This window comes from Rhinoderma darwinii, chromosome 8, assembly GCF_050947455.1.
Source record: "Rhinoderma darwinii isolate aRhiDar2 chromosome 8, aRhiDar2.hap1, whole genome shotgun sequence".
Classification (NCBI taxonomy): Eukaryota; Metazoa; Chordata; class Amphibia; order Anura; family Rhinodermatidae; genus Rhinoderma; species Rhinoderma darwinii.
Window position 1 is genome coordinate 72,861,093 of NC_134694.1, and position 24,959 is coordinate 72,886,051.

Here is a 24,959-nt window from a genome sequence, read left to right on the forward strand (position 1 = left end):
CAGCTACCTGGACTCACCATCCCCTCTCTGCCGCTGGTCCATGCAAGGTTCTGCCGATCCATCCTGAGCGATGCTTGTGGCCCCTTTTACTCCTGGGTTTTACCCCCCTCAATGACAGCTGCAGACTCACATCTGCCTCCCTCTGCGTTATCAGCACATTGGCTCCTAGCTTTGGGGGGTTTTCTTGGGTGGTTGAAGGAGACCCTTTTGCTTTGTGTGTCTCTCACTCTCTTACACACACACACATCCCCTCCCCCTCTCTCCGTCTCGCTCTCACTCCCCTCCTTCTCACCCTTTTTATTCTCAGTCTTTTCCATTTATTCTCATCTCTAGATTCAGTCAATTTTTTCTAATAACACGATCATTTGCGTTATGTTGAGAAATCTTATTTTAATTTAGATATTCTTTACTAGGACCAGACATTTATTTAATTCCTAACTGTGACATTTCATTCGTTTATTTTTGGGACAAAACCCCTAAATATAGAAGATCTGAACCAATAAAATGATGAGAATAGATCAAGAGGAAGTTACAGCTTAAGTTGGCTAAACACACACACACACACACACACATATATATATATATGTATATGTATGTATATATATATATATATATATATATATATATATATGAAATTACATTTGATGCCAAGTTATCTAATTACTAATAAAAATATTGGGTAGGATAATATTTCTATGGACTTTTGGTTATTTTGTCATACTATTGACGATGTATCATGGGAAAATCAAATACAGTATGCAGATATGTCTGGATGAAACCATTTCAAGGGGGGAGGTTTCCTGGGTGATGATCTATGTGAACTTGGATGGATCAGATTGCTCGGATTAGAATTCCATATGAAGATCCTTTTGAAGAATAAGGCCTGATTCAGACGAACGTGGCGTTTTTGCGCAAGGCAAAACACTCGGCGTTTTGCCTGCGCAAAAGCCACTTGACAGCTCCGTGTGGCAGCAGCATATGATGCGCGGCTGCTTGGTTTTCGCGCAGCCACCATCATTATGACACGCCATTCGGATGTTTGTAAACGGAAAAGCACGTGGTGCTTTTCTGTTTACATTCATCCTTTTGACAGCTGTTGCGCGAAACAGCCAGTTCGCACGGAAGGGTGCGTGATGTGCGAAAAATGCCGAGATATTGAACATGTCACGCTTTTTACACAGCGGACAAACGCTGCGCAAAAAGCACGGACTGTATGTACTGCCCCATATACTTCTATTGGTCCATGCGAGCCGCGTGAAAACCACGCGGCCTGCACGGAAGCAATTCACGTTCATGTGAATCGGCCCTAAGGAAGATTTTGTGGAATTTTTAATGAGCTACATATAAAATGAACAGTTAAAGGGGTTTCTGCTTCTATATAATCATTGTATAATGACAAGCTATGCAACTTTCTAATGTACTTTCTGTTTTAATTTCTCACTATTTCAATATTTGGTTGCTGTCAGTGAATAGGAAATTTTTTTACATTCAGAGCCTGAAAACTTGTACGCACCTTTTACTTACTTTTGACCTTTCCCCAGTTGTGAGTACTAGGTCTGTAAAGGCTTTCTGCTTCTGGTTGTTCCCATTCACTGTCAGCAAACAGATCTTGAATACGGTGAGGAATTGACACATATAGTATATTGAAGAGCTGCTAATGGAAAGCTGCAGATCTTTTCATGATGCTATACAATATAGACTATAGAAAGTATATATAAGAGACTCAAAAATCATTTATGGCATATATGTGTTACTTACATAAATCAGGCCAATTTGCTGGCAGAAAAGGGGTCAAAGCGCCCCATTCTTTAGAGCAGGGGTCTCAAACTCGGCCGGGTAAGTGGGCCGCATATAGAAAAAATGGGAAGTTGACGGGCCGCATTACTTTCAAATTTGATACAATACAAAATTATTGTTAATCAATTAGTTATTTGAACTACTATAACACTATATTACTATAATAATAATACTACATTACTATAATAATAGCGCTAGGTTTAAAATTTGAGATATTTCTCCACGTGCTTATTTCAACAATCCAGCTTTCCAGTTTAAGTGTCGCTAAATGCAGTCCGGCGGTTCAGTTAGCACACATGTCAAGATTGGGCAGCCCCTTTTTAGATAGTGCCGCAGTGCCCTCTGTGGATGCTGCCGCAGTGCCCTCTGTGGATGCTGCCGCAGTGCCCTCTGTGGATGCTGCCGCAGTGCCCTCTGTGGATAATGCAACACACCCCTAGATAAGGCCACAGTGCCCTCTGTAGATAAGGCCACAGTGCCCTCTGTAGATAAGGCCACAGTGCCCTCTGTAGATAAGGCCACAGTGCCCTCTGTAGATAAGGCCACAGTGCCCTCTGTAGATAATGCAACACACCCCTAGATAATGCCAGTGTCCTCTTCAGATACTGTCACACACCCACTTCTAGATAACGCCACAGTGCCCTCTGTAGAGGCTGCCACAGTGCCCTCTGTAGAGGCTGCCACAGTGCCCTCTGTAGAGGCTGCCAAAGTGCCCTCTGTAGAGGCTGCCCCAGTGCCCTCTGTAGAAGCTGCCCCAGTGCCCTCTGTAGAGGCTGCCCCAGTGCCATCTGTAGAGGCTGCCACAGTGCCCTCTGTAGAGGCTGCCAAAGTGCCCTCTGTAGAGGCTGCCCCAGTGCTCTCTGTAGAGGCTGCCCCAGTGATGTCAGAGGCTTGCCCAGAGCTGGAGTCCCAGGCAGAGCGCTAGTAGGCTCTTCCTGGGACTCCAGCTGTGCTCCTGACATCACTGGGACTCCTGCTCTGGGAAAGCCCCTGACATCATTGTCGATGTATGGACAGCGATGTCAGAGGCTTCCCCAGAGTCCCGGAGCAAAGCCGATAATAGCGCTCTGCCCGGGACTCCGCTCTGGGGAAGACCCAGACACACTGTCCATATATGGGCAGCGATGTCCGGAAATTCCACAGAGTCCCGGAGCAGAGCCGACACCAGCGCTCTGCTCGGGACTCCGGCTCTGGGGAAGCCCCAGACATCGCTGTTCATATGTGGACAGCGATGTCAGGGAATTCCACAGAGTCCAGGAGCAGAGCCGACACCAGCGCTATGCTCCGATCTGGGCAAGACCCTGACACACTGTCCATATATGGGCATCGATGTCAGGTAATTCCACAGAGTCCCGGAGCAGAGCCGACACCAGCGCTCTGCTCGGGACTCCGGCTCTGGGGAAGCCCCAGACATCGTTGTTCATATGTGGACAGCGATGTCAGGGAATTCCACAGAGTCCAGGAGCAGAGCCGACACCAGCGCTCTGCTCCGCTCTGGGCAAGACCCTGACACACTGTCCATATATGGGCAGCGATGTCAGGGAATTCCACAGAGTCCCGGAGCAGAGCCGACACCAGCGCTCTGCTCGGGACTCCGGCTCTGGGGAAGCCCCAGACATCGCTGTTCATATGTGGACAGCGATGTCAGGGAATTCCAGAGTCTCGGAGCAGAGCCGATACTAGCGGCTCTGTGTCCCGCGGGCCGCAGATGACAGCCCCAGGGGCCGCGGGCTGCGTGCTTGAGACCCCTGCTTTAGAGAGATAGTAGTCTCGGAGGTGAGACCTCCACCTATCTATGGCATATCCACCAATTTATGGCATATCCTGTAAATATACCATAAATGTCTATGAAAATAGAAAATGTCCTCAAGGTATTCTCTAGTTGGGTAGCAGAGTTAGTAGCTGGCTTACATTTATATATATATATATATATATATATATATATATATATATATATATATATATATATATATAAAGCTTATTCACTATATAATGACATAGCATGTGTTTCAATTACTTGCCATTTTCAAGATCTCTAGTTGCTGTCAGTGAATCAAAAAGTTCTTGTTTGCATCCGGAGGCTAAAAACCATACAGACATGTCCTACTTACACAGGTGCACAGTTTGTAACAGAGTATCAGAACTTTCTGTTGTAATGAGCCTTGCATCTGTATCAGTTGTACATGATCAGGACAGGTATTTAGGCGTTCTCAAAGTAAAAGAGAAAAATTAAATTCTCTGACAGCAAGCTGAGATCTTGACAATGTAAAAGTGGTTTGTATTCTAGTGACTGTGTACAAATACAGATGATACAGGTGAGCTAGGATTGTCTAAAACAGCATTGCGGGTTAGGCTTCTCTCATAAAAAATGATAGTGGATGAAGTTTGTAGGTTCTCCCTGTGTTTTCATGGGATTTACTCCAGGTACTCTGGTTTCCTTCCACACTCCAATAACATATTAATAGGTTAAAGGGGTTATCCGGTTATCTTCCCATTCTAGATAAACAGCTGTAATACAGCCACAACAAATGTGAAGACACTATGTAGTATGGAGCTGTGTAAGCGATAAAGGGGAAGCAACACTCAACTGACCGCCACAGCCTCTTCAAACAGCTGGCCGGCATGTGTGCCCAGAGGCGGACCCCCACTGTTCAGATATTGATTGCCTCAATTTTATGTCACTGGATAGCCCCTTTAATTGGCTTTCTATTAAATTGGCCCTGGTGCGTATATGTTTGCGATAGGAAATTTAGATTGTGAGTGTGTCCATTGGGACAAGAACTAATATGAGTGAGGAAAATCTCTGTGCAGCGCTGCAAAATATGTGGGTGCTATTTAAGCTACAGGAAATAAACTAAACAAGTAGTACAAAGGAAAATTGACACATTCTCAAACATTACCTGAGGAAATAATGCCGTTTTCCTTTGTTCTGTGATCCCATTTAAATTTGAATAACAAAGAAAAAAAAAGGATGCGTGGGAGAGCGATCTTCCCTACACAGTGTAAGGACAGTCTAATGCTGGCCATACACATTAGATGTACGGTAGTTGAACCTGACGATGGCGGTGGAACCACCTGACCATCTCATTTGTATGGCCGTGTCCCAATGGCAGATGTCGGGGGAGAGAAGGATTGAGTTGTTAAATTTCAACATGCTCGATCCTTTGGTCTGTAAGGAAAAAATACACTGCCAGAGGAGTCTGGCAGTGACTTTCTCCCTATAGAAAACACATGCATGCTCGGCCGTGTATGCCAGAGTCGTTAGGAATATCTGTCAGCCGAATGATCGTTCGTCTTACAACTATCTAAAGTGTATGGCCAGCTTTAAACTGTTGACACTGGCATCATAGATTGAATTTTACAGGAGCCATGACAGATGTTAAAGGATTTTAACAGCTCCTGAGGAATACCACTCTTACACTGGGCGAATATCGGGTAGACATGCATTCATAGAACGCTTGTTGCCTATAATTGCCCTGTGTAAACAGGGCAGCGATCAGCAGATGAACGAGCAAACACTCGATCATCTGCTGATCGTATCGTCTTAAAAAAATGAAATATTATCGTTGTCGGCAGCACATCTCTCTGTGTAAATAGGGAGACGCGCTGCCAACATGATAATAATGTATGGGAACGACCACTCGTCCCCATACATAGCTCCATTTGAGATGAGCAAACGAGCGCCGATAAACGATGTCTTGTTGATAGGTGCTCGCTGCACCGGCCGAATATTGGCAGGTGTAAAAGGCCCTTTATACTGGGACCACTGGGTTTTAATTTTTTTATACTGGATAAAATACAGCACTATTTTATCCATCCAAAAGCCACAGACCTTTAGTCACTTGACACAACTCCTCATGACATCACAATATGACATAGGTCTAATAGTAAGGTTTTCCGTTTTCCTAACTTAGAAATGCAGCCTCAGGGAGTTAAAAGGGTTGATAAAAAAGTGACCTACCTTCTTAAAAAAACAGCGCCACATCTGTTCACAGGTTGTGTATGGTATTGCAGCCCCATTTACTCCAGTAGAGCTGAGCTGCAATACCAGACAACCCATGAACAGTAGTGGCGCTATTTTTGGAAGAAAGCAGCCATGTTTTTCTAAACCTGGACCCTTTAAATAAAATGGGGATCCTTCAGGATTTGTTAAGATCCTATAACATCACTTATGGCTCCTGTAGAAATCCAAAGACATGACGCCAGTTAGTTGCGCTACATGTGGTTTAGCTGTGTATCAACATCAATCATAAAAAAAGTAAAAATATAGCCTCCAAAGTTACACCTTACATTCATGAGTTGAAACTTTTATAGAAAATGGAAATGCACACCCTGCTGTATCTACCTATTCAGGAGTTGGTTAATAAGCCTTACTGTATACTGTACGACACAAGTGAATCAATATTTAATGTGCATTTCACTTTGTGCTGTTTCAAAGCTTTTAGAAGACAAAGAATTGGAAATGTGTCATTGTGACTTAGCTCTAACACCGGCTTAACCATAATAAAAGTAATACTGTGGATTACAGGTTATTATACTATTTACGTCATGACATGTTGTAATAGTGGAAAGGATCCTAGCGGGTCCTGGGCGGTGTTTACCTTTTTACTACTACAATATGTCACAAGATGATTAGTATTCCGAGATGCCATTTTGGTACGTAGGTGTAACAAATAACCAGGGGGCCGCAAAGCAAAACTTAAAGTGGGGCCCCCTTTCAGCAGGACATGAAAGGCTTCTAGTTATTCTGGTCTTCAGTGTATTTTATTTCTTTCCTTAGTCTCCCAGTGATCTGCATTCATTTTCCCAATTTCCCCTTCCATCATTCTCAATTGCATCTTGCCTCTTAGTGGAAATAGGCCCAATTAGTTGCTGTGCCCCATGGGAGCCTTTCTGCCTGCTATCCTGGTAGTTAAGTGCCTGCCTTGGTATTTTAGCATCTACAGTATATATTTTTTGTTTTGGACTTACAGTATATATTATATGGAGTATAGTGATTCTTTTTATATTTACAATCTATGCACTTGCAAGTATTTGGTACTTTGATGCTTTGAAAATATATAGCATAGGATGTTTTTTTATTCTCTTTCTAGGTTGGTAATCATAACTGGTGTAGAGCTTGCTTTTGCTTTATAATGGGAGATGTTGCTATCGTAAAAGTTTAATAAAGTTCCAATTAAGACATTTATTATGAAACACTTTAATAAAAATGTCAGACATAGGGCGAATTAAATCAATTTTTTACAATAGCGCCAGAACATGTCCCTGTTCTTCTAGTGACTTTCAAGTATTAAATGACACGTTGACAATGCATAGAGGGATGACACGAAAAATCAAATATGGCCAAATACATTATATTTACCAATGACCAGCACAATATCAACAAAACCAAAGGCAAACAACAGTACGTACCATATTCTAATTCTAATTCTTTAAAAATCCTAGGTTTCTAAGTAAAAAAGTGTTATCTAATCATGGTTTTATTAAAAACTCCAGCAGTCCATATTATAGCAGTGTTCTTCTACCTTCCCCCATGACACCTCTAATAATCCAGTTTATGCCCACCATCTTGATTGTAAATATCAATGTCATGCAGTCTGCAACTGCATGTCCTATGATTCCTTGCCCAGACATCGGATCCGGAGGTATGGCCAGATCACATTTATCAGAAACTATAATTAAAAAGATCACTTCATGTTGTTAGAAGGAGCAGGAGAGCCATAGATGAAGGTCCAAGGCACAGAAAAATGCATGCGAGAGGCTGCAGACTGTTCCCTGTGCAGCAGCAAGCAGCATCTCACAGGCAGTGTGTAAACTAGGTCCCACAGCAGGGAAGGACAGAGATGATTGGTTAACAAAGTCCTTACATCCTCTACAGCAAGAAGCCTGGAAGAGATTCAGCAAAAACAACAAAATGCATTCTGGGATTGTTGCTATGCCGCAGCCAAGGCACATTTTACCTGACATTTTAATACCCAGAGACCACAGTGACATTAGACATCATGATTGCATGTGATTCACATGAGACGCTATGGTTTAACCAGAGGTTCCCTGTTTTCCTGTATTATAACCTTTCAGTGTTCAAGTCAATGGAAATAAAAAATGAAGTAGAACCCACAGGACATGCTACTGACAATGCTGAACCACAGGGTACACCACAAGAAATATTGTCAGTGGGAAATAACATAAGGTGCACTGCCGATACCTGTGATTTATATCATGATTACACAAGTCGGAATATAGTACTTTGTTTTCGAGTTCATATGGCCTAGCTCTATATGGTTTTTACTTTATCCTTTCTAATTGAACATGGGAGAAGATTTCTTCAAGGTAACACACCTTACAATACACATTTTTTCTTCTTCTTAAAATGATAAATAAAGTTACTCATCTGTCATAATACAGTATATACCAGGGTTTCCACAATTCCTTTTTATAATTCTCTTTCTGAGTCACCGCAGGTTCCATGGGTTGTGAAACCTTTTGAGATTTCCTAGGTTACATCTTCAACAAGAGGCCACAGGTAATGGTTTGACGATGTCTCTAATTAATAAGGCAGTATGTATTGTAGCAGAGTATTGCTCAGAAAACCTGTGTAGATAGGTGGGCATAGAATGGAGGCAGGTAGGCTCAGAAAACATGTGTAGATAGGTGGGCATGGAATGGAGGCGGGTAGGCCCGTTCTAGAGTAGATTTACCAGTGAATCAGATTCTGTGCTTTAACAATGCGAAAATCTTGAGTCAAAATCATCATCCTTCCTGAATATGTTCAGCTATCAGACAGGTTGTGTGTGTGTACGTATACTGCCATATGTGTATATAATATCTCACGGTATTACCAGACAAAACAACATGCATAATGGGAATAAATGCTTCACAAGTGATCATAAGCATAAGGAAAACATTCCCGTGAAGAGAGGAGCAAGACAATGAGGATGACAATTTCATGAAACTCTATGAGCATTTTGGGAAGCATACACAGCCATTTGTTCTTCAAGTTTAGATGACTAAGGTAATGATCATGTTAGAAATTGTACATTAGGTACCAGTCTTATAGTAACTTAGGATGAAAGCTGACACAGAAACGCTGTCCTGTCACACGTAAACATATGCTATAAAAAAAATGGATGTGTTTTTTCAGCTGTATTTATCTGGGTAGAAAAAGTATAGAAACTCTATAATGTAATGTATTGCTGGCTCTAGGTGTATGTGGATCTTTGGATGACAGAATAAAGCCCGTATTACCCGTCCTGGGTCGTGTAAACGAGCGCCGATCAATGAGACAGCACGTTGATCGGCGCTCGTTTGCTCCTTTCACAAGGAGCTAGTATGGGGACATGTGTTCTTTACTCCGATCGCTCGTCCCCATACATTTTTATCATGTCGGCAGCACATCTTAGGGAGATGTGCTGCCAACAACGATAAAAGTTTATGCATTTAAAACTATGCAATCAGCCGATGATCATCTGCTGATCGTTGCCCAGTTTACACAGGGCAATTATCGGGAACGGCCGTTCTGTTAACGCTCGTTTGCCCGATAATTCGTTAGTGTAAAAGGGCCTTAACAGTGGGCAGCCTGTCCATCCATCTGCAGCACGATCAGGATAAAACATTACCCAAATAACAATGGGTACCCCAAGAATAATATAAATTTACATCTGCCCAGGTTTGCCCTATTGACAGTTTTATACAGTTTTGGAGCACTGGGTTCATTATTTGCAGGGGTCCATAGAATCACTATACTATATGACAGTTGGGCATTAAAGTCTGGGGTCCCCCCTATTGTGTAGATTCTTTCCCTCTGGTTTCCGAGGGATATTTTGTTGCTCATGTAAACTCCAGCAACATATTGTACTGGTGTAATATTTATTATATGGGGCTACTTTCGGCATATACCCAGGAAATGCTTCTGAAATATACGTCTAATTTGCCCACTGTATGCAAAATAGACATATTCCGTGCAGTTAATAGCAGACATATGCAAATGTACATCTGGGGCGTACGTTTGGCTGAATTTTAAACGTGCACATCAAAAGTTGTGCCCAACTGTGTTGTGAACCTAGCCTTACTTGGTGTGATATTATACTTGGGCACCATGGCAGAGAATGTACCTCGCTGTTTAATAAAAATAATTTATTCTAAATTAAAATGGTTTCCCTGTACATCTTTCAGAAAGCCATAGACTGTTTTACAACAATATATAGTCTGTGTAAATGGCTGCAGACTGACATTTACTGTAGCTTGACGTGAATTTCAACCTTTGAACATCATTCATAGAGAACTGATTTATATAAATAACCACTGTTAGGATTCATGTAATGTCCCAACAACAGAATATTATACATAGTCCTCAAGTATTTTATTCTGCATTGTCCAATGTGAAGATGAATTCCTAGAATGTTCTCTGTTTTCGGCAATACGGGTAGAAGGTACAGGAAGGCATATGGTACAAAAATAACATTTACAGGCCGTCCCAAGCATCCTTTGAAATGGGTTCACATTTTAAGTATTTTCTTATAATTAACAGATTTTGGATGGCACGTTTTCTAGTAACATCTACTTCAGTCTCAAGAGCCCCTTTTGTTTCAAGCTTTTCACTTGCTGATTGATGCATAAGCAATTTATCAGATAGCAAGATGTAAAATGTTGGCTCTGGAAATTTTAACTTTCTCACTGCTAAGGAAATTAGGAGTAAGCATGAGATCGTCTTGAAAAATATATTAGGGAATTGCAACAACAGCAATTTTTTGTAAAAATCTCATTATGAGAATCTCTCTATCTACCATTGTGTCCAATAACAAAATAAAATATTGCTGGGAAATTAAAGTGGTTGTCCAGGATTTGGGATCTGCTTCTTTTTTTTTGTCTAAAAACAGCATCACACTTGTACATGGGCTGTATCTGGTATTGTAGCTCAGTGCCATTCAGTTACCTAATGGCACTGTTTTTGGAGAAAAAATAAGCAGATCCTTTTTTCCAGTCCTGGACAACCCCTTTGAAATTACTTGATGTTGCTTTGTGATCTGTGAGCAAACAGAATTTCCATGACTTGCAGGTCAAATCAGGAGAATTTAGCTTTCACTGAAGCCTTGAATTCAAGCTTTGGAACATAACATTATAATAAGTACTAGTTACAATTCATGCGATTTCCTAACGTCTACTAGAAAAGTAGGGGTTCACAACATGGCACAATCCCCCATGCCACACCATGCCCGGATCGCACCAGCCTGCTGCGGTGCTTTGTCAATTCAATGGGGCGTCTGGAATCTGAAGATGTGGAATCCTTTTGCTAGGGTGACACCCAGATTCCTGCTTTTCACTCTGCGCGGCTGAGCCACACGATCGAAGCCCGGCTGTAGGAGGTGATGTCAAAAGCTAAAGATTTTAAATTGGAAATGCTCCTGGAATTTATTGGAATTCTTTCTCAACCCTGGCTTGTCTTGACTTTGCTTGATCTCTTGATCTGATAATCCGTGTACCAACCTCTGGCCTGACTCTGACCTTGCCTCCTGATACTGTTTTTTCGGACCTGACGTTGCCTGTCGGTTACAAACCTAGACCTCATATTGCCTATACCTAACATCTGCAGCATCGACCATCTTTGGGGGACCATACTTTGAACTGCAACCTTCCATATGGATAACATATATTGATTAAAACAGAGAAAAGGAATTCCCTGATGACTCAGACAATATAACATTGAATATAGATACCAAACTATATGTGTCATTTACATTATGTTAGCAGTGAACACATTGATGGCCATCTTTTTTCTCCTGATACTTGTTTGTCTAGCAAAACACAGTTTCTTGGAGTATATGTAGCGTAGGATGGTGATTTTCCCTTCACTGCGACTGTATTCATAAGGTTGGCCAGAGTCCATACCTGACGCCTGCTCTTTCAGTGATGGGATAATGACCCAGCTCAGGTGTCAGTCCCTGCCAGATGTGATCTAATGACACCTCCCCTATAATAGGTCCAGAGAAATTATCTTTTGTCCTCTGTGAATCCAAATGTACCTAGCTCTCCACTCTCAACAAATCCCCTGCTCACAGGGTAAATCAAGCTGATAATTGTAGCCCATTCACTTGGCAACATGCCTGTTCCTTAACTTCCTCACTGCCAATGAGAATAGAAGTAGAATCACACTGATGTATTCTCCAAAAGTTACTGATGTAACAGAATAGGACAATTAACTGTAAAAGAAAATATAAAAAAAATATACAAATTTACAGTAATAAATTGACTAGATGGTCCGTGACGGGAAAAAATAGGCTAAAATGACCTAAATTAGGAAAACTAAGCCACACATAGAAATACTGCCCTGTTCTAACTACCATGAATATAAAGTATAAACTAACAGACTACTAAACCATGTATAACCTTTAAAGTAACAGAGGCACAAAATATATGCAACTTCAGGCTGTCCTGATCCTGCGGCCCAACAAGTCCCATCATTCCTTGCATAATCCCGTTGGGATCCTGTCCCATTCTAAGGCTAGAAATAAAGATATTTAACTATTTAAATCTATGACTGTATTATTAAGTTTGGGGTAATATTCTTTTTCATTATTTCTTATTAGTGCAGTCTTGATAGAATATGCAAAGTCAATTTTGTATTTTCACATTTTCAAAGAGCTTTATACTAGATATTTCCAATTTGGAAAGCGTATATATTCTTTGGGTAGTTATTAGCAAGCTTAGCATATTCTAAATTGTGGTGAAATGTAGAGACCCAAGGAAGCCAGTAGATCAGTGTTGGTAAATCTCAACATGTGAACTGGTCACAATCTGATGCCTATGGTGACAATCAGACACTTTTCTAACTGATTAATCCTATGTTTCCCTGTATTCCTTTTCCATGGGAATTAACATCCTTGATGAACTAAGTCAAACATGAATTTCAATAGGGTGATCTTGCAGACTGAAGCAAAAAGCTATTGAATGCCTAATATTACCTTAAAGGGAGTCTGTCACCAGAATGTCCATATTAAACTAGTAACAGGGTATTGTAGAGGAGACTAACCTGTTTATAGCGTTTAGTTTAAATTTCTGCTTACTGGCTCCTTTGTAGAGAAATAAGTTTTATTTTGTTTTTGTCACCGTTGCAACTAAGTGGTCTTATGTCGCTCCCCAGTTCAACTACCCTCCCTCCTTACATTGATTGACAGGGGACAGGCAGCGTAATCCGCGTGTTCATGCGTAGCCCCGTAAAATAAAATGTTGGTGTAAATTAATATATATATATATATATATATATATATATATATATATATATATATATACCCTCTGGTCATAGTCATCCTTACAGTTGTTATATGAACTTGTGGTTTTTAGCATTTTGTTGAATGTTTTATTATTAGGCTAAGTTCACATCTCGTTTTGTGCACACATGTGTGGCATACGACGACGCATACGAGTTTAAAGTTACAAAAACGTATGCATTTGTAACATATGCCTATATTTTTATACGTTTGTGTCCGTTCTTACTTCTAAAAACTTTTTTTTTTTTTTTTCTTGAGCTAAATCAAACTTTGTAAAGTCAAGATTTCCCATATATGGTGAAAAAAACATATACGTTTTACGTATGCAAACGTAGGGTCTAAGATTGCGTACGTCGTCCATACGTCACCATTGACTTCAATACAAATAAAAATGTATACGTGTGGTATACGTTTCGGAAAGGTACTAAAAAGTGTAGTAGACTACGCTTTTCAAGACATGAGAAAAAAAAGGATACAACGTAAGCACAAAAAACTTATGCACAAACTACACCATTAGGGCATCCGTCCTGACCATAGAAATCAATATACAGGCTGTGGTACACATTTTGACACTGTTTTTTCATGCCAAAACGTGCACGTCTGATGTACAATAAAACGAGATGTGAACTTAACTTTATGGATAGAGTTTAGGTTGAATTTGGAAAAGTATAAGAAAATAACCAAATATAACTCATTCACATTGGACTACCTGACTTCCCTATTTTGATGGATCTCTGAGGGGACCTTGAAAATTTATTATGTAGATATTGTAACAGGTCGGGATCAATGTAAAAGGGGCATTGTGGAAAGTTTGTGGGAAGTTATCCTTTTCATGGTGGCTTAGGGTATGTTCAAACACAGTGTTTTCAGCCGTTTTTCTGGGCATAGACGCCTCGAAAAACGCCAGAAAAACGGAAGCTGAATGCCTCCAAACATCTGTCTATTGATTTTAATGGGAAAATCATTGTTTCGTTCAGACAGGGCGTTTTTTTACGTGGCCGTTTGAAAAAATGGTGCGTAAAAAAACACCCCTTAAAAAGAGGTGCATGTCACTTCTTGAGCCATTTTTCGAGCCATTTTTCGAGCCATTTTTCATTGTGTCATTAGAAAAACAGCTCCAAAAACGGCTCCACAAAATGCATTAAAAAACGTTTGGTGCTTTAAAAACGGCTGAGAATCACAGGCTGTTTTCCTTTGAAAACAACTCCGTATTTTACAGCCGTTTTTACTTTAGCGTGTGAACATCGCCTCACTGGTTAGCAGTATTGCCTGGCAGCACTGGCTAGCTAGATTTGAAACAAGTGTTTCCTGATAACAGGACACATGGGAAACTTTTACTAACAAAGTGTAAAGATATGTTCACACACAGTATTTTCAGCCGTTTTTCGGGGCGTAAAAGCCTCGAAACACGCCTGAAAAAACGGAAGCTGAACGCCTCCAAACATCTGCCCATTGATTTCAATGCGAAAAACTGCATTTCGATCAGACGGACATGTTTTTACGCATCTGTTTGAAAAAATGGCGTGTAAAAAAACGCCCCGTAAAAAGAAGTGCATGACATTGTGTCAAAAGAAAAACAGCTCCAAAAACGGCTCCAAAAACGCATCAAAAAACATTTGACGCTTTAGAAACAGCTGAAAATCAGATGCTGTTTTCCCCTGAAAACAGCTCCGTATTTTACAGTCGTTTTTACTTTAGCATGTGAACATACCCTTAGGGTCCATATGGGCAAATATTAGAAATACTATAGCCCTGTTATTTAAGATAATAAAACACGTCATAGCTCTGATAAGTTTTTTAAGTATCTGCCTTTTTTACCATGACCAGTACTACAGCTTTTTTCCTTTTCATTTCTGTACAGAGACATAACTTATAGCTCCTGGGCCACAATGCAAAATCTGTAACATGATCACCTATCATATGCCATTTAAAAACTGGTGTCTATGTGGCAGAGGGGCCTTTGGGCCCCTCTCAGATAGCAGGGCTCAAGAGAAACTGGTACCTCAGTACCCCTATAGCTACTTTGTTATACAACCTGGTGATGAATATGTTGTATGGTGTTTATTATGATTGTCTGTCAATTGCGGATCATCATTGGGGCGGTTCACGCGGCTGCCCAGGGCCTGAGGCTCCCAGGGGGCCCATGGGACCAGACCAGTTCACCACAGTTTTCCCGAACCGGTTGTGAAAATAACAGCCAGCTCAGAGAACCAGGATGAAGCGGGACCCAGAACTGGTCCCCTGCACTCAATTGTATCCGCATCCTTAGGGCGTGGATACAATTGATTAGCCTAGCGCTGGTGAGGCACGGGAACTATCAGTTCCCTGCCCCGCCATTCGGCACTCTACCAATGATGATGTCATGGTGGCACCTGCATTGTTCCGCTTGATGAGGCCTGGTCAGAAGGGGACTCTATAGGGACACTATCTACAGGGGACCTTATGGGGAGAACTATCTACAGGGGGCATTATCTACAGAGGGTGTTCTATGGGGGCTCTATCTACAGGGGACTCTGTGGGAAGCACTATCTATAGGGGGCACTTTCTACAGTGGGCTCTATAGGGGCACTGTCTACAGGAGGCTCTATGAGGGACACTTTATACAGGAGGCACTATCTACAGGGGTATTGTGAATGGCGCTATTTAGAGAAGGCATTGTAAGTGGCATTATCTACAGGGGGCACTGTGTTTGTAGTGCTTTACTTTACAGTGTTTGACAATTCTACTCAATGGCACAGTGTTTGGTGCTATTATATTCAGGGGCGCAGTGTATGGTGCTATTATATTCAGGTATGTAGTGTATGGCACTTTTATATTCAGGGACGTTGTCTGGTACTATTATGTTCCTGGGTGCAGTGTATGGTGCTATTATATTTAGGGGCAGAGTGTGTGGCACCATGAGAATATTATCTTTGTTTATAGGTGCAGAAATTTTGGAAAAGTGAGCAGCCAAAGACATCTGAGTGGCATATTCTGCAGAAATGGGTAGTGGCCAGGAGAAAGCGTCATGAGGTCTGGACCGGATGGAAAAGAAAAGAGAAAAAGTATGACTAGAATCAGAGAAGATGTCACTTGTGAGTCACTAGATTTATAGAGGAGCTGTTAGCTCTCCGGACATGTCTGTTGTAGGAAATCCTTGTATTTCACAAAAAGACTTTGAGTAGTCCAGGACTAATAGACAAACGGGTGTTACCATTCCCATTGTCAGGAGGATGTGTCCCTACACAGTGTGATGCTGTCAGCTATGGTTGGGGACTGTCAGTATGTAGGGACACAGCCCTTTGACAAGGGGAATCATAACATCTATTTGTCAATGCTCAGACAAAAAGGTGGTGTTAACTATAGACATGGCTCAGCAGGGCAGCGATGGAGAAGGGGGCCCAAGTTTGGGGAACAGCCCAAGGTCTATGGTCTAATTAATCTACCACTTATGTCTGCAATAACAGGGTCTGGATGGCTTTGTTAGTGTTTGCCGCAAAAATGATAAAAATCCTCCAATTATTTATCATTTATTGTAGATACAAGTATAAAAGAAGAATACCCACAAACAGCTATACATTAGGCTCAAAAGAAGAACAACATTGATGAGATCTAAAAAATTTGTGAAAACGATAATTGTGGTAAACTGTGCTGATGTAGCCCAATTGAAAAGATCAGTTGTATATTTTTTTGTCTGACATTGGCATCTCAAGGGACAGAACACCAAGGGCAACTGTGTTTTATTTTCCTCTAGAAAGAACTGCCTGCCGAGTAGGACTACCCACATACAGACATCTCTCTTTACCTGCCAGATGCTGCCTGCCCCCTCCTACATCTGCGTCCCTTGTTGAGTTCTGCATTGAAATGTCCTGTTGAGCAGCTTTCACATTGAGGGGATGTGGGGGATAACAAGCAGCTCGTGAAATGACGTGCACGTGAAGGAAACCTCCATAGTAGAGAGAAATCCCAGGAAAACCTGCTCACTATATATTGCCCCCTCACCCCTCCCAGGCCGGAGTTAAGCCACAGGCCAGCAGCAATGGTTTAATTAAAGTTGAGTTAATGGTATTCTGCAGATTTCACCAATCAGGCAATAGGCTTGCTGTTTCTATTTTTTCTTGTTTTAACCCATTAAGTGCTGAATAGTGAATGCCCCTTGAAATATAATGACAAGTACTCCCCCCTCCCGGCGCTGATGGGATAAAGATTAACTGCAACACATCTCTATGAAATGTCTCGGCTCTACAGTTTCCATGGTGATAGATCACCCGTTGCCAGAGTGGTACCCACGCTGGCTTCTTATTGGCTGTTAGGCAAACACACACTGTTGCAATGCAAGGAGCGTGAGTGGCAACAGGGGGTCAATTGATTCCCAAAACCTTCAGAGACACCTTTGTGGGCGGATTTAATGCTCAACAAACAGGAGCTTTATACAAAGCAAGGTGTGTGCAATCAAAATGAATCTCAGCCCTTTTCTTGCCTTTAGTGCAACAAATAATTTACCTCAGGGAACTGACTGGAGGATTAGGTGACCCACCTGAAAGGTCATTGAATAATTCTGACATGTTAGAGAAAGTGATTCAACAATCTATCTTTAAAGATGACAGATCATGTGCATGTCTGGTTATATACATTGGAATGAGATCTGTGAAAAGAATAACCATGGACCCATAACTCAGAATGTACAATTAATGGCTACATCAAATCTGTTTCTTTCGTTTCTGTATGGAATTCTGTTTTAGTTTTTCTTTTTCTGGCCATCAAGCTTTTGTGAAGAGAAATCAATTTAGGAAGCAGCCATAATTAAAGGAGTATTCCCATCTGGGACCCGCACCCATGTTCAGAATAAAGGCGGAGGACGAATGGTGGAGTGGTCGGGATTACGGAAACAGCTGAGCTCACTGTGCTACGCTGTTTCCGCTGCTCCCATAGACGTGAATGGGGGTTACGGAAACAGTGGAGCGCAGTGAGCTTTGTTGCCGACCTGCAGTTAGGTAATTCAACCATTTTGCTCATCACTCTGAGGAGGTTTAAAACGAATCCTTTAAAACCAGCACAAGGAAGGCGGCAAGTGAGGAAAATATGAATCATTGTAGCCTATTCCTTAACTAGTTACTGGCCTCGGTCAAGATCATGAGCAGAGAGAAATGGTTTCATTACAGTATCTTTTATGCAAAGTGAAAAATATAATTGAGGGATACATAAATAACAAATAGATACAAAAAAATATATGCAGCCCTCCCCAGTAAAAGGGTTGTCCAATAATCAGACATAGTAACATAGTAAGGCTGAAAAAAGACTTAAGTCCATCCAGTACAGTTCAGCCTATTCTCTAATAAATCTTGCTAAAAACTCCCTGCGTCTTATAGTAGGCAGTCAAGGGACCCGGCTGCGCCAGACCCCCTGACGGCTTCCTTAATTAACCCCTTCCCAACCCATGACGTGTCGGTGATGTTTGCAGCGGGCTCACGCGCTGAGTCCACTCGATACACCGCAGATGTCATCTGTGTTTTACAGCTGACACGCTGCTCTAACGGCCAGGAACAGTGATCGCGCTGTTCCTGGCAGTTTCACTAGTTAAATGCCGTGGTCAATAGCGACCGCGGCATTTATAGGGGTTTTCCCATGAAGGACATTTATGACATATCCACAGGATATCAAGAGAAAAATAATTTTTGAAGCAGCACTAACCCCGAATCTGGTGCGGTGCACGCTGTCAAGCCAGGCAAACCCACTCCGGCATGATGTAAATTTTAAAAAGAAGTAGTAGGACAACAGCACATGTCTTCAAATCTTCAAAGTGGTTTTTATTGTCAAGACATCCACAATTGACAGGCAACGTTTCGACCCATAGTGAGTGAGGCAGGCTTGACAAAGACCCCTCACTCACTATGGGTCGAAACGTTGCCTGTCGATTGTGGATGTCTTGACAATAAAAACCACTTTGAAGATTTGAAGACATGTGCTGTTGTCCTACTACTTCTTTTGAAAATATCCACAGGATATGTCATAAATGACAGTTAGATGTGGGTCCACTTCTGGGACCCGCACCTATCTCTAGAATGGGGACCCCTAAACCCCGTTCTAGCTTTTTGTGACCTCCCAGCCACTTAATGACTACATGGTCGAGTTACGGAAACAGCGTAATTCGCTGAGCTACGCTGTTTCCGTAACTCACATAGAAACTGAATAGTAGTTACGGAAGCAGCATAGCTCGCATGCTACGCTGCTACGGTAACTGCCATTCACTACTATGGGAGTTACAGAAACAGAGTAGCTCAGCGAGATACACTGTTTCTGTAACTCGACCATGTAATCATTAAGTGGCCGGGAGAGCACAAAATGACATTTATGGGAAAACAGCCCCCTCCGACAGCCCAACACTGCCCCCAGCAATGCGATTGGGGGGGGGGGGCCGCCTATGGTTGTCATGGAAGCCCAGGGTCCTAATGAAGGTCCCCAGATCTGCCTTCTGTCTACCTTTGCTAAGCCATGCCTCCTGCAGGGCTTAGCAGAAGCCTGTAAAAATCACAACAGTACCAGCGGTCTAACGATCTATCTAACGATCGCTGGTTGAAGTCCCCTAGGGGAACTAATAATATGTGTGAAAAACATTTTCAGGAGTGTAAAAAAATTACAAAAATATGAAATGTGAAAAAAAACCTTTTCCCATTTTTCCCCAAGCACAATGTAAAAAAAAAAAAGAAAAAAAAGACATTTGGTATCGTTGCGTCGGTAAAAGTCTGAACTATTACAATCAGTGCCGCACCTGCCATGAGGCGAGGTGAGCCAACAGCCTCAGGCGGCGCCACCTAGCTGAAAATGGGGGGCGGCATCAGTGGCATAAGTACCGCGGTAGCAGCCATAGCTGGGCCTGTGCCACTAGCCGACACGCCCCCCATATGCCCGGTGGCACTGCTAGAAGCCGCTATGGCTGCAACTGCTGTAGCAACTCTACTACGGGGCCCGCACCGCTGAGCCTCTAACATTTATGGGCCCAGTGACAAGGTCCCCCTCATGCCCGGGGGCGTCGCTAGCCCCGGAGGGGGCCCCAGTGCTAGCGACAGCCCCCCTGTCTTGCAGTAATTGTACTTGCGTCTATAGCACGCAGGTACAAATACATGCATTAGTGCTGAATGACCGGGCATGTTCCGACCATTCAACGCCTTACAATGATGCTGATTGGCGGGGCAAAATGACTTGCCCTGCCAATCAGCGCCTTTCAACAACGCTAGCGTCGCGATGACATCATCGAGCCGCTTCCGTGCTTGAAAGTCTCTGATTGACAGGGCAAGTCATTCTGCAACGCCAATCAGCGTCTTTGAACGACGTGTCGTTCATCTCCAGCAGACCTGCTCAAAAGAAAGCAGATCTGCATTGCCACCGGACGGGATCATGTGAGTATGTAAAGTTTTATTTTTTTTCTCTACTAAAACTGTCAGTGGTATTATCTACAGTGGGGGCTCTATCTACAGGGGAGGTCGTCTATATATAAGGATGTGGGCCACTGTATACAGGGGGGTCTATATGGGGATCTGGGCCACTATATACAGGGGGAGTCTATATGGGGATGTGGTGCACTATGCACAGGGGGGTATATATGTGTGGATGTGGGCCACTATATACAGGGGGGTCTATATGTGAGGATGTGGGGCACTATCTACAGAGGGGTCTATATGTGTGCATGTGGGGCACTATATACAGGGGGGGTCTATATGTGGGGCACTATCTGCAGGGGGGTCTAGATGTGGGGCACTATATAAAGGGGGAACTGTATGTGGGACACTATATACAGGGGGAGCTATATGTGAGGTACTGTCTACAGACACAGTGTATGGCGCTATTATATTTAGAGGTTTTGAGAATTTTAACATCATTTATAGGTGCAGAGATGTTTTAAAAGTGAGAAGCTAAAGACATCTGAGCAGAAAACTGCAGAAATGGGTCATGGCCGGGAGAAGTCATCATAGAGGTCTGGACCGGAGGGAGAAGAAAAGAACTAGAATCTGAGACGTCACCGGTGAGTCACTTAATGTAAATGTTTATTCTGCCTCTAATCAGCACTGTAGTCACTGTATGATCTGCAGCGAGATGATGGGTGGTATGATTTTTTTTTTTGTGAAACAGCATCTCCCAGCATATCCTTACCATTGTTCTCTCCATGCTGGGAGCTGTAGTTTTACGCCTATATGGCAGGGGTTGCACTAAATTGAGCTGTATTTGTTCTGGTGCTGCATATATGTACTGAGCTTGGTTCTAGTGCTGCATTTATGTACTGAGCTTGGTTCTGGTGTTTTATATATGCACTGAGGTTTGTTCTGGTGTATTATATATGTACTGAGCTTGGTTCTAGTGTTTTATATATGTACTGAGGTTTGTTCTAGTGCTGTATATATGTACTGAGCTTGGTTCTGGTGTATTAATGTATGAGCTTGGATCTAGTGCTGTGTATATATGTATGAACTTGGTTCTGGTGCTGTATGTATGTCAGAGCTTGGTTCTAGTACTGTATTTATGTACTGAGCTTGGTTTTGGTACTGTATCTATGTATATACACTACCGTTCAAAAGATTAGGGTCACTTAGAAATTTCCTTATTTTTGCAAGAAATGCACAGTTTTTTTCAATGAAGATAACATTAAATTAATCAGAAATACACTCTATACATTGTTAATGTGCTAAATGACTATTCTAGCTGCAAACGTCTAGAGGCCCATTTCCAGCAACCATCACTCCAGTGTTCTAATGGTACATTGTGTTAGCTAACTGTGTTAGAAGGCTAATGGATGATTAGAAAACACTTGAAAACCCTTGTGCAATTATATTAGCACCGCTGTAAACAGTTTTGCTGTTTAGAGGAGCTATAAAACTGACCTTCCTTTGAGCTAGTTGAGAATCTGGAGCATTACATTTGTGGGTTCGATTAAACTCTCAAAATGGCTAGAAAAAGAGAGCTTTCATGTGAAACTCGACAGTCTATTCTTGTTCTTAGAAATGAAGGCTATTCCATGCGAGAAATTGCCAAGAAACTGAAGATTTCCTACAATGGTGTGTACTACTCCCTTCAGAGGACAGCACAAACAGGCTCTAACCAGACTAGAAAGAGAAGTGGGAGGCCCCACTGCACAACTGAGCAACAAGACAAGTACATTAGAGTCTCTAGTTTGAGAAATAGACGCCTCACAGGTCCTCAACTGGCAGCTTCATTAAATAGTACCCGCAAAACGCTAGTGTCAACGTCTACAGTGAAGAGGCGACTCCGGGAGGCTGGCCTTCAGGGCAGAGTGGCAAAGAAAAAGCCATATCTGAGACTGGCTAATAAAAGGAAAATATTAATATGGGCAAAAGCACACAGACATTGGACAGAGGAAGATTGGAAAAAAGTGTTATGGACAGACGAATCGAAGTTTGAGGTGTTTGGATCACAGAGAAGAACATTTGTGAGACGCAGAACAACTGAAAAGATGCTGGAAGAGTGCCTGACGCCATCTGTCAAGCATGGTGGAGGTAATGTGATGGTCTGGGGTTGCTTTGGTGCTGATAAAGTGGGAGATTTCTACAAGATAAAAGGGATTTTGAATAAGGAAGGCTATCACTCCATTTTGTAATGCCATGCCATACCCTGTGGACAGCGCTTGATTGGAGCCAATTTCATCCTACAACAGGACAATGACCCAAAGCACACCTCCAAATTATGCAAGAACTATTTAGGGAAGAAGCAGGCAGCTGGTATTCTATCTGTAATGGAGTGGCCAGCGCAGTCACCAGATCTATACCCCATAGAGCTGTTGTGGGAGTAGCTTGACCGTATGGTATGCAAGAAGTGCCCATCAAGCCAATCCAACTTGTGGGAGGGGCTTCTGGAAGCATGGGGTGAAATTTCTCCCGATTACCTCAGCAAATTAACAGCTAGAATGCCAAAGGTCTGCAATGCTGTAATTGCTGCAAATGGAGCATTCTTTGACGAAAGAAAAGTTTGAAGGAGAAAATTATTATTTCAAATAAAAATCATTATTTCTAACCTTGTCAATGTCTTGACTATATTTTCTAGTCATTTTGCAACTCATTTGATATATACAAGTGTGAGTTTTCATGGAAAACGCTAAATTGTGTGGGTGACCCTGAACTTTTGACCGGTAATGTATGTATGTATATATATATATATATATATATATATATATATATATATGTGTGTATATATATATATATATATATATATATATACATACACATATATGAGCTTGGTTGTGGTACTGTATATATGTCAGTGCTTGGTTCTAGTACTGTATCTATGTACTGAGCTTGGTTGTGGTACTGTATACATATATATGAGCTTGGTTGTGGTACTGTATATATGTATGAGCTTGCTTCTGGAGCTGTAATTATATAGGATATATCTATAATAACAAAATTGCAGGGCAGATGGAATTGTTCTCAATTCATTGTATATTTCATGGGAACCTGTCTGGTAGTTTTAACCCCTTGAACCACCACCATGTGGTAATACATGACCTGACAATATTCCCTTGTATGTTTTTTCTCAGATGCAGCAACATTTTTAAAATCCACTTTTAAAACGGCGCACACTATATGCTAATTACTCCTTAAAGGGTCATGGGGCGGTGCTGCTATCCGACGAGTCACATAGTCCTGCCTCCAAACCCAACTTTCCATGTTTGAATGACATCCCCTGGCTGATACAACATTCTCGGATGTGGTATATACAAAGGGGGGCTGCGTGGCACTATATAAAAGGGGAGTTGTGTGGCACTGTACACATGGGGGAGTTGTGTGGCACTATATACAGGGGGCCGTGTGGCACTACAAAGGGGTGGCTGTGTGGCACTATTTACAAGGTGGAGGGCTGTGGCTCTATCTACAGGGGGCTGTGTGTGGCGCAAACTACAGGGATCTGTGTGTGGCACTATCTACTAAGGGGGGGCTGTGCAGCACTATATACAAGGGAGGGGGGCTGTGTGGCACTATATACAGTGGGAGCTGTATATCGCTATATACCAGGGGGGCTTTATGGCGATATCTACAGGGGGGCTGTATGGCACTATCTACAAGGGGGAGGTGGGGGTCGCTATCTACAAGGGGGGTGTGACACTGTTTATAGGCGGGGCTGTATAGCACAGTAGGCAGGGGGGCTGTATGGCACATTCTACAGGGGGCACTATCTATAAGGGGGGCTGCTTGTGGCACCTGTGGGGGCCCCAGTCAAGAGTTTTGTCTGCCTGCTATGGGGCCCAGTCTTTCCTAGTTACGCCCCTGGGCGGCATTTTGAACCAGGGAAGGACTGGACCGGGGGATGGTGCATGGCTTATTTTAGTTACCTGACGTGCCGCATGATGGTGCCCATCTGTAAGAACACTCCTCCTCTCTGATGCTGTACGCAGCACGCGCCGCCAGAGAGGAGCAGGTCTGCAGAAGGAGTGGTCGAGTGCTCTCTCCTCAAGAAGAGGAGTGACGAGATGCACGATGCACGAGGTGAGCGGTGGCCTGTACTGAAAACTGAGCGCCACTTACAATGCTCACGCTCCTGCCTTCACTAATTTAAAAAGTGTTGGTCGGCCGTAGCTGGGGGACCGGGACCCGGGAGCATACTGCAAGGGAGGTCTGGGCATTTTACTGACAGCCAAGGGCTCTATGAGGGGGGAATAATCCACCCCATAGAGCCCTCACGTTACTATAATGGAAGGATAGGGGGTGCAGGGGAGGGGCAGTCTGAGCGTCTGACTTACTGCAGAGGGCTCTATAGGAGAAGTATTCTGCCCCCCCCTTTAGAGCAGTCAGTCGGATGCTCAGACCCCTCTAACCTTTCAGTATAGTAAGTAGTGAGGATTCTATGGGGGGGATTATTCCCCCCTTTAGAGCCCTCTGCTGTCAGTAAAATGCCCAAACCCCCCTGGCAGTATAC

At 42.6% G+C, this 24,959-nt stretch overlaps 1 protein-coding gene across 3 annotated transcripts in view; it reads right to left on the bottom strand.

Annotated features, from left to right (window-relative positions):
- Window positions 1-24,959, bottom strand: part of ARHGEF9 (Cdc42 guanine nucleotide exchange factor 9) — a 320,144-nt gene that overhangs the window by 193,037 nt on the left and 102,148 nt on the right. The window contains exon 1 of one of the 3 annotated variants that reach the window (XM_075835740.1): window positions 18-245. The exons of 1 other annotated variant lie outside the window; for it this stretch is intronic. In XM_075835740.1, coding sequence (XP_075691855.1) covers window positions 18-62 — 45 coding nt within the window. In that variant the 5' untranslated portion in view covers window positions 63-245. One more of the 3 variants, XM_075835743.1, reaches the window with a different exon arrangement.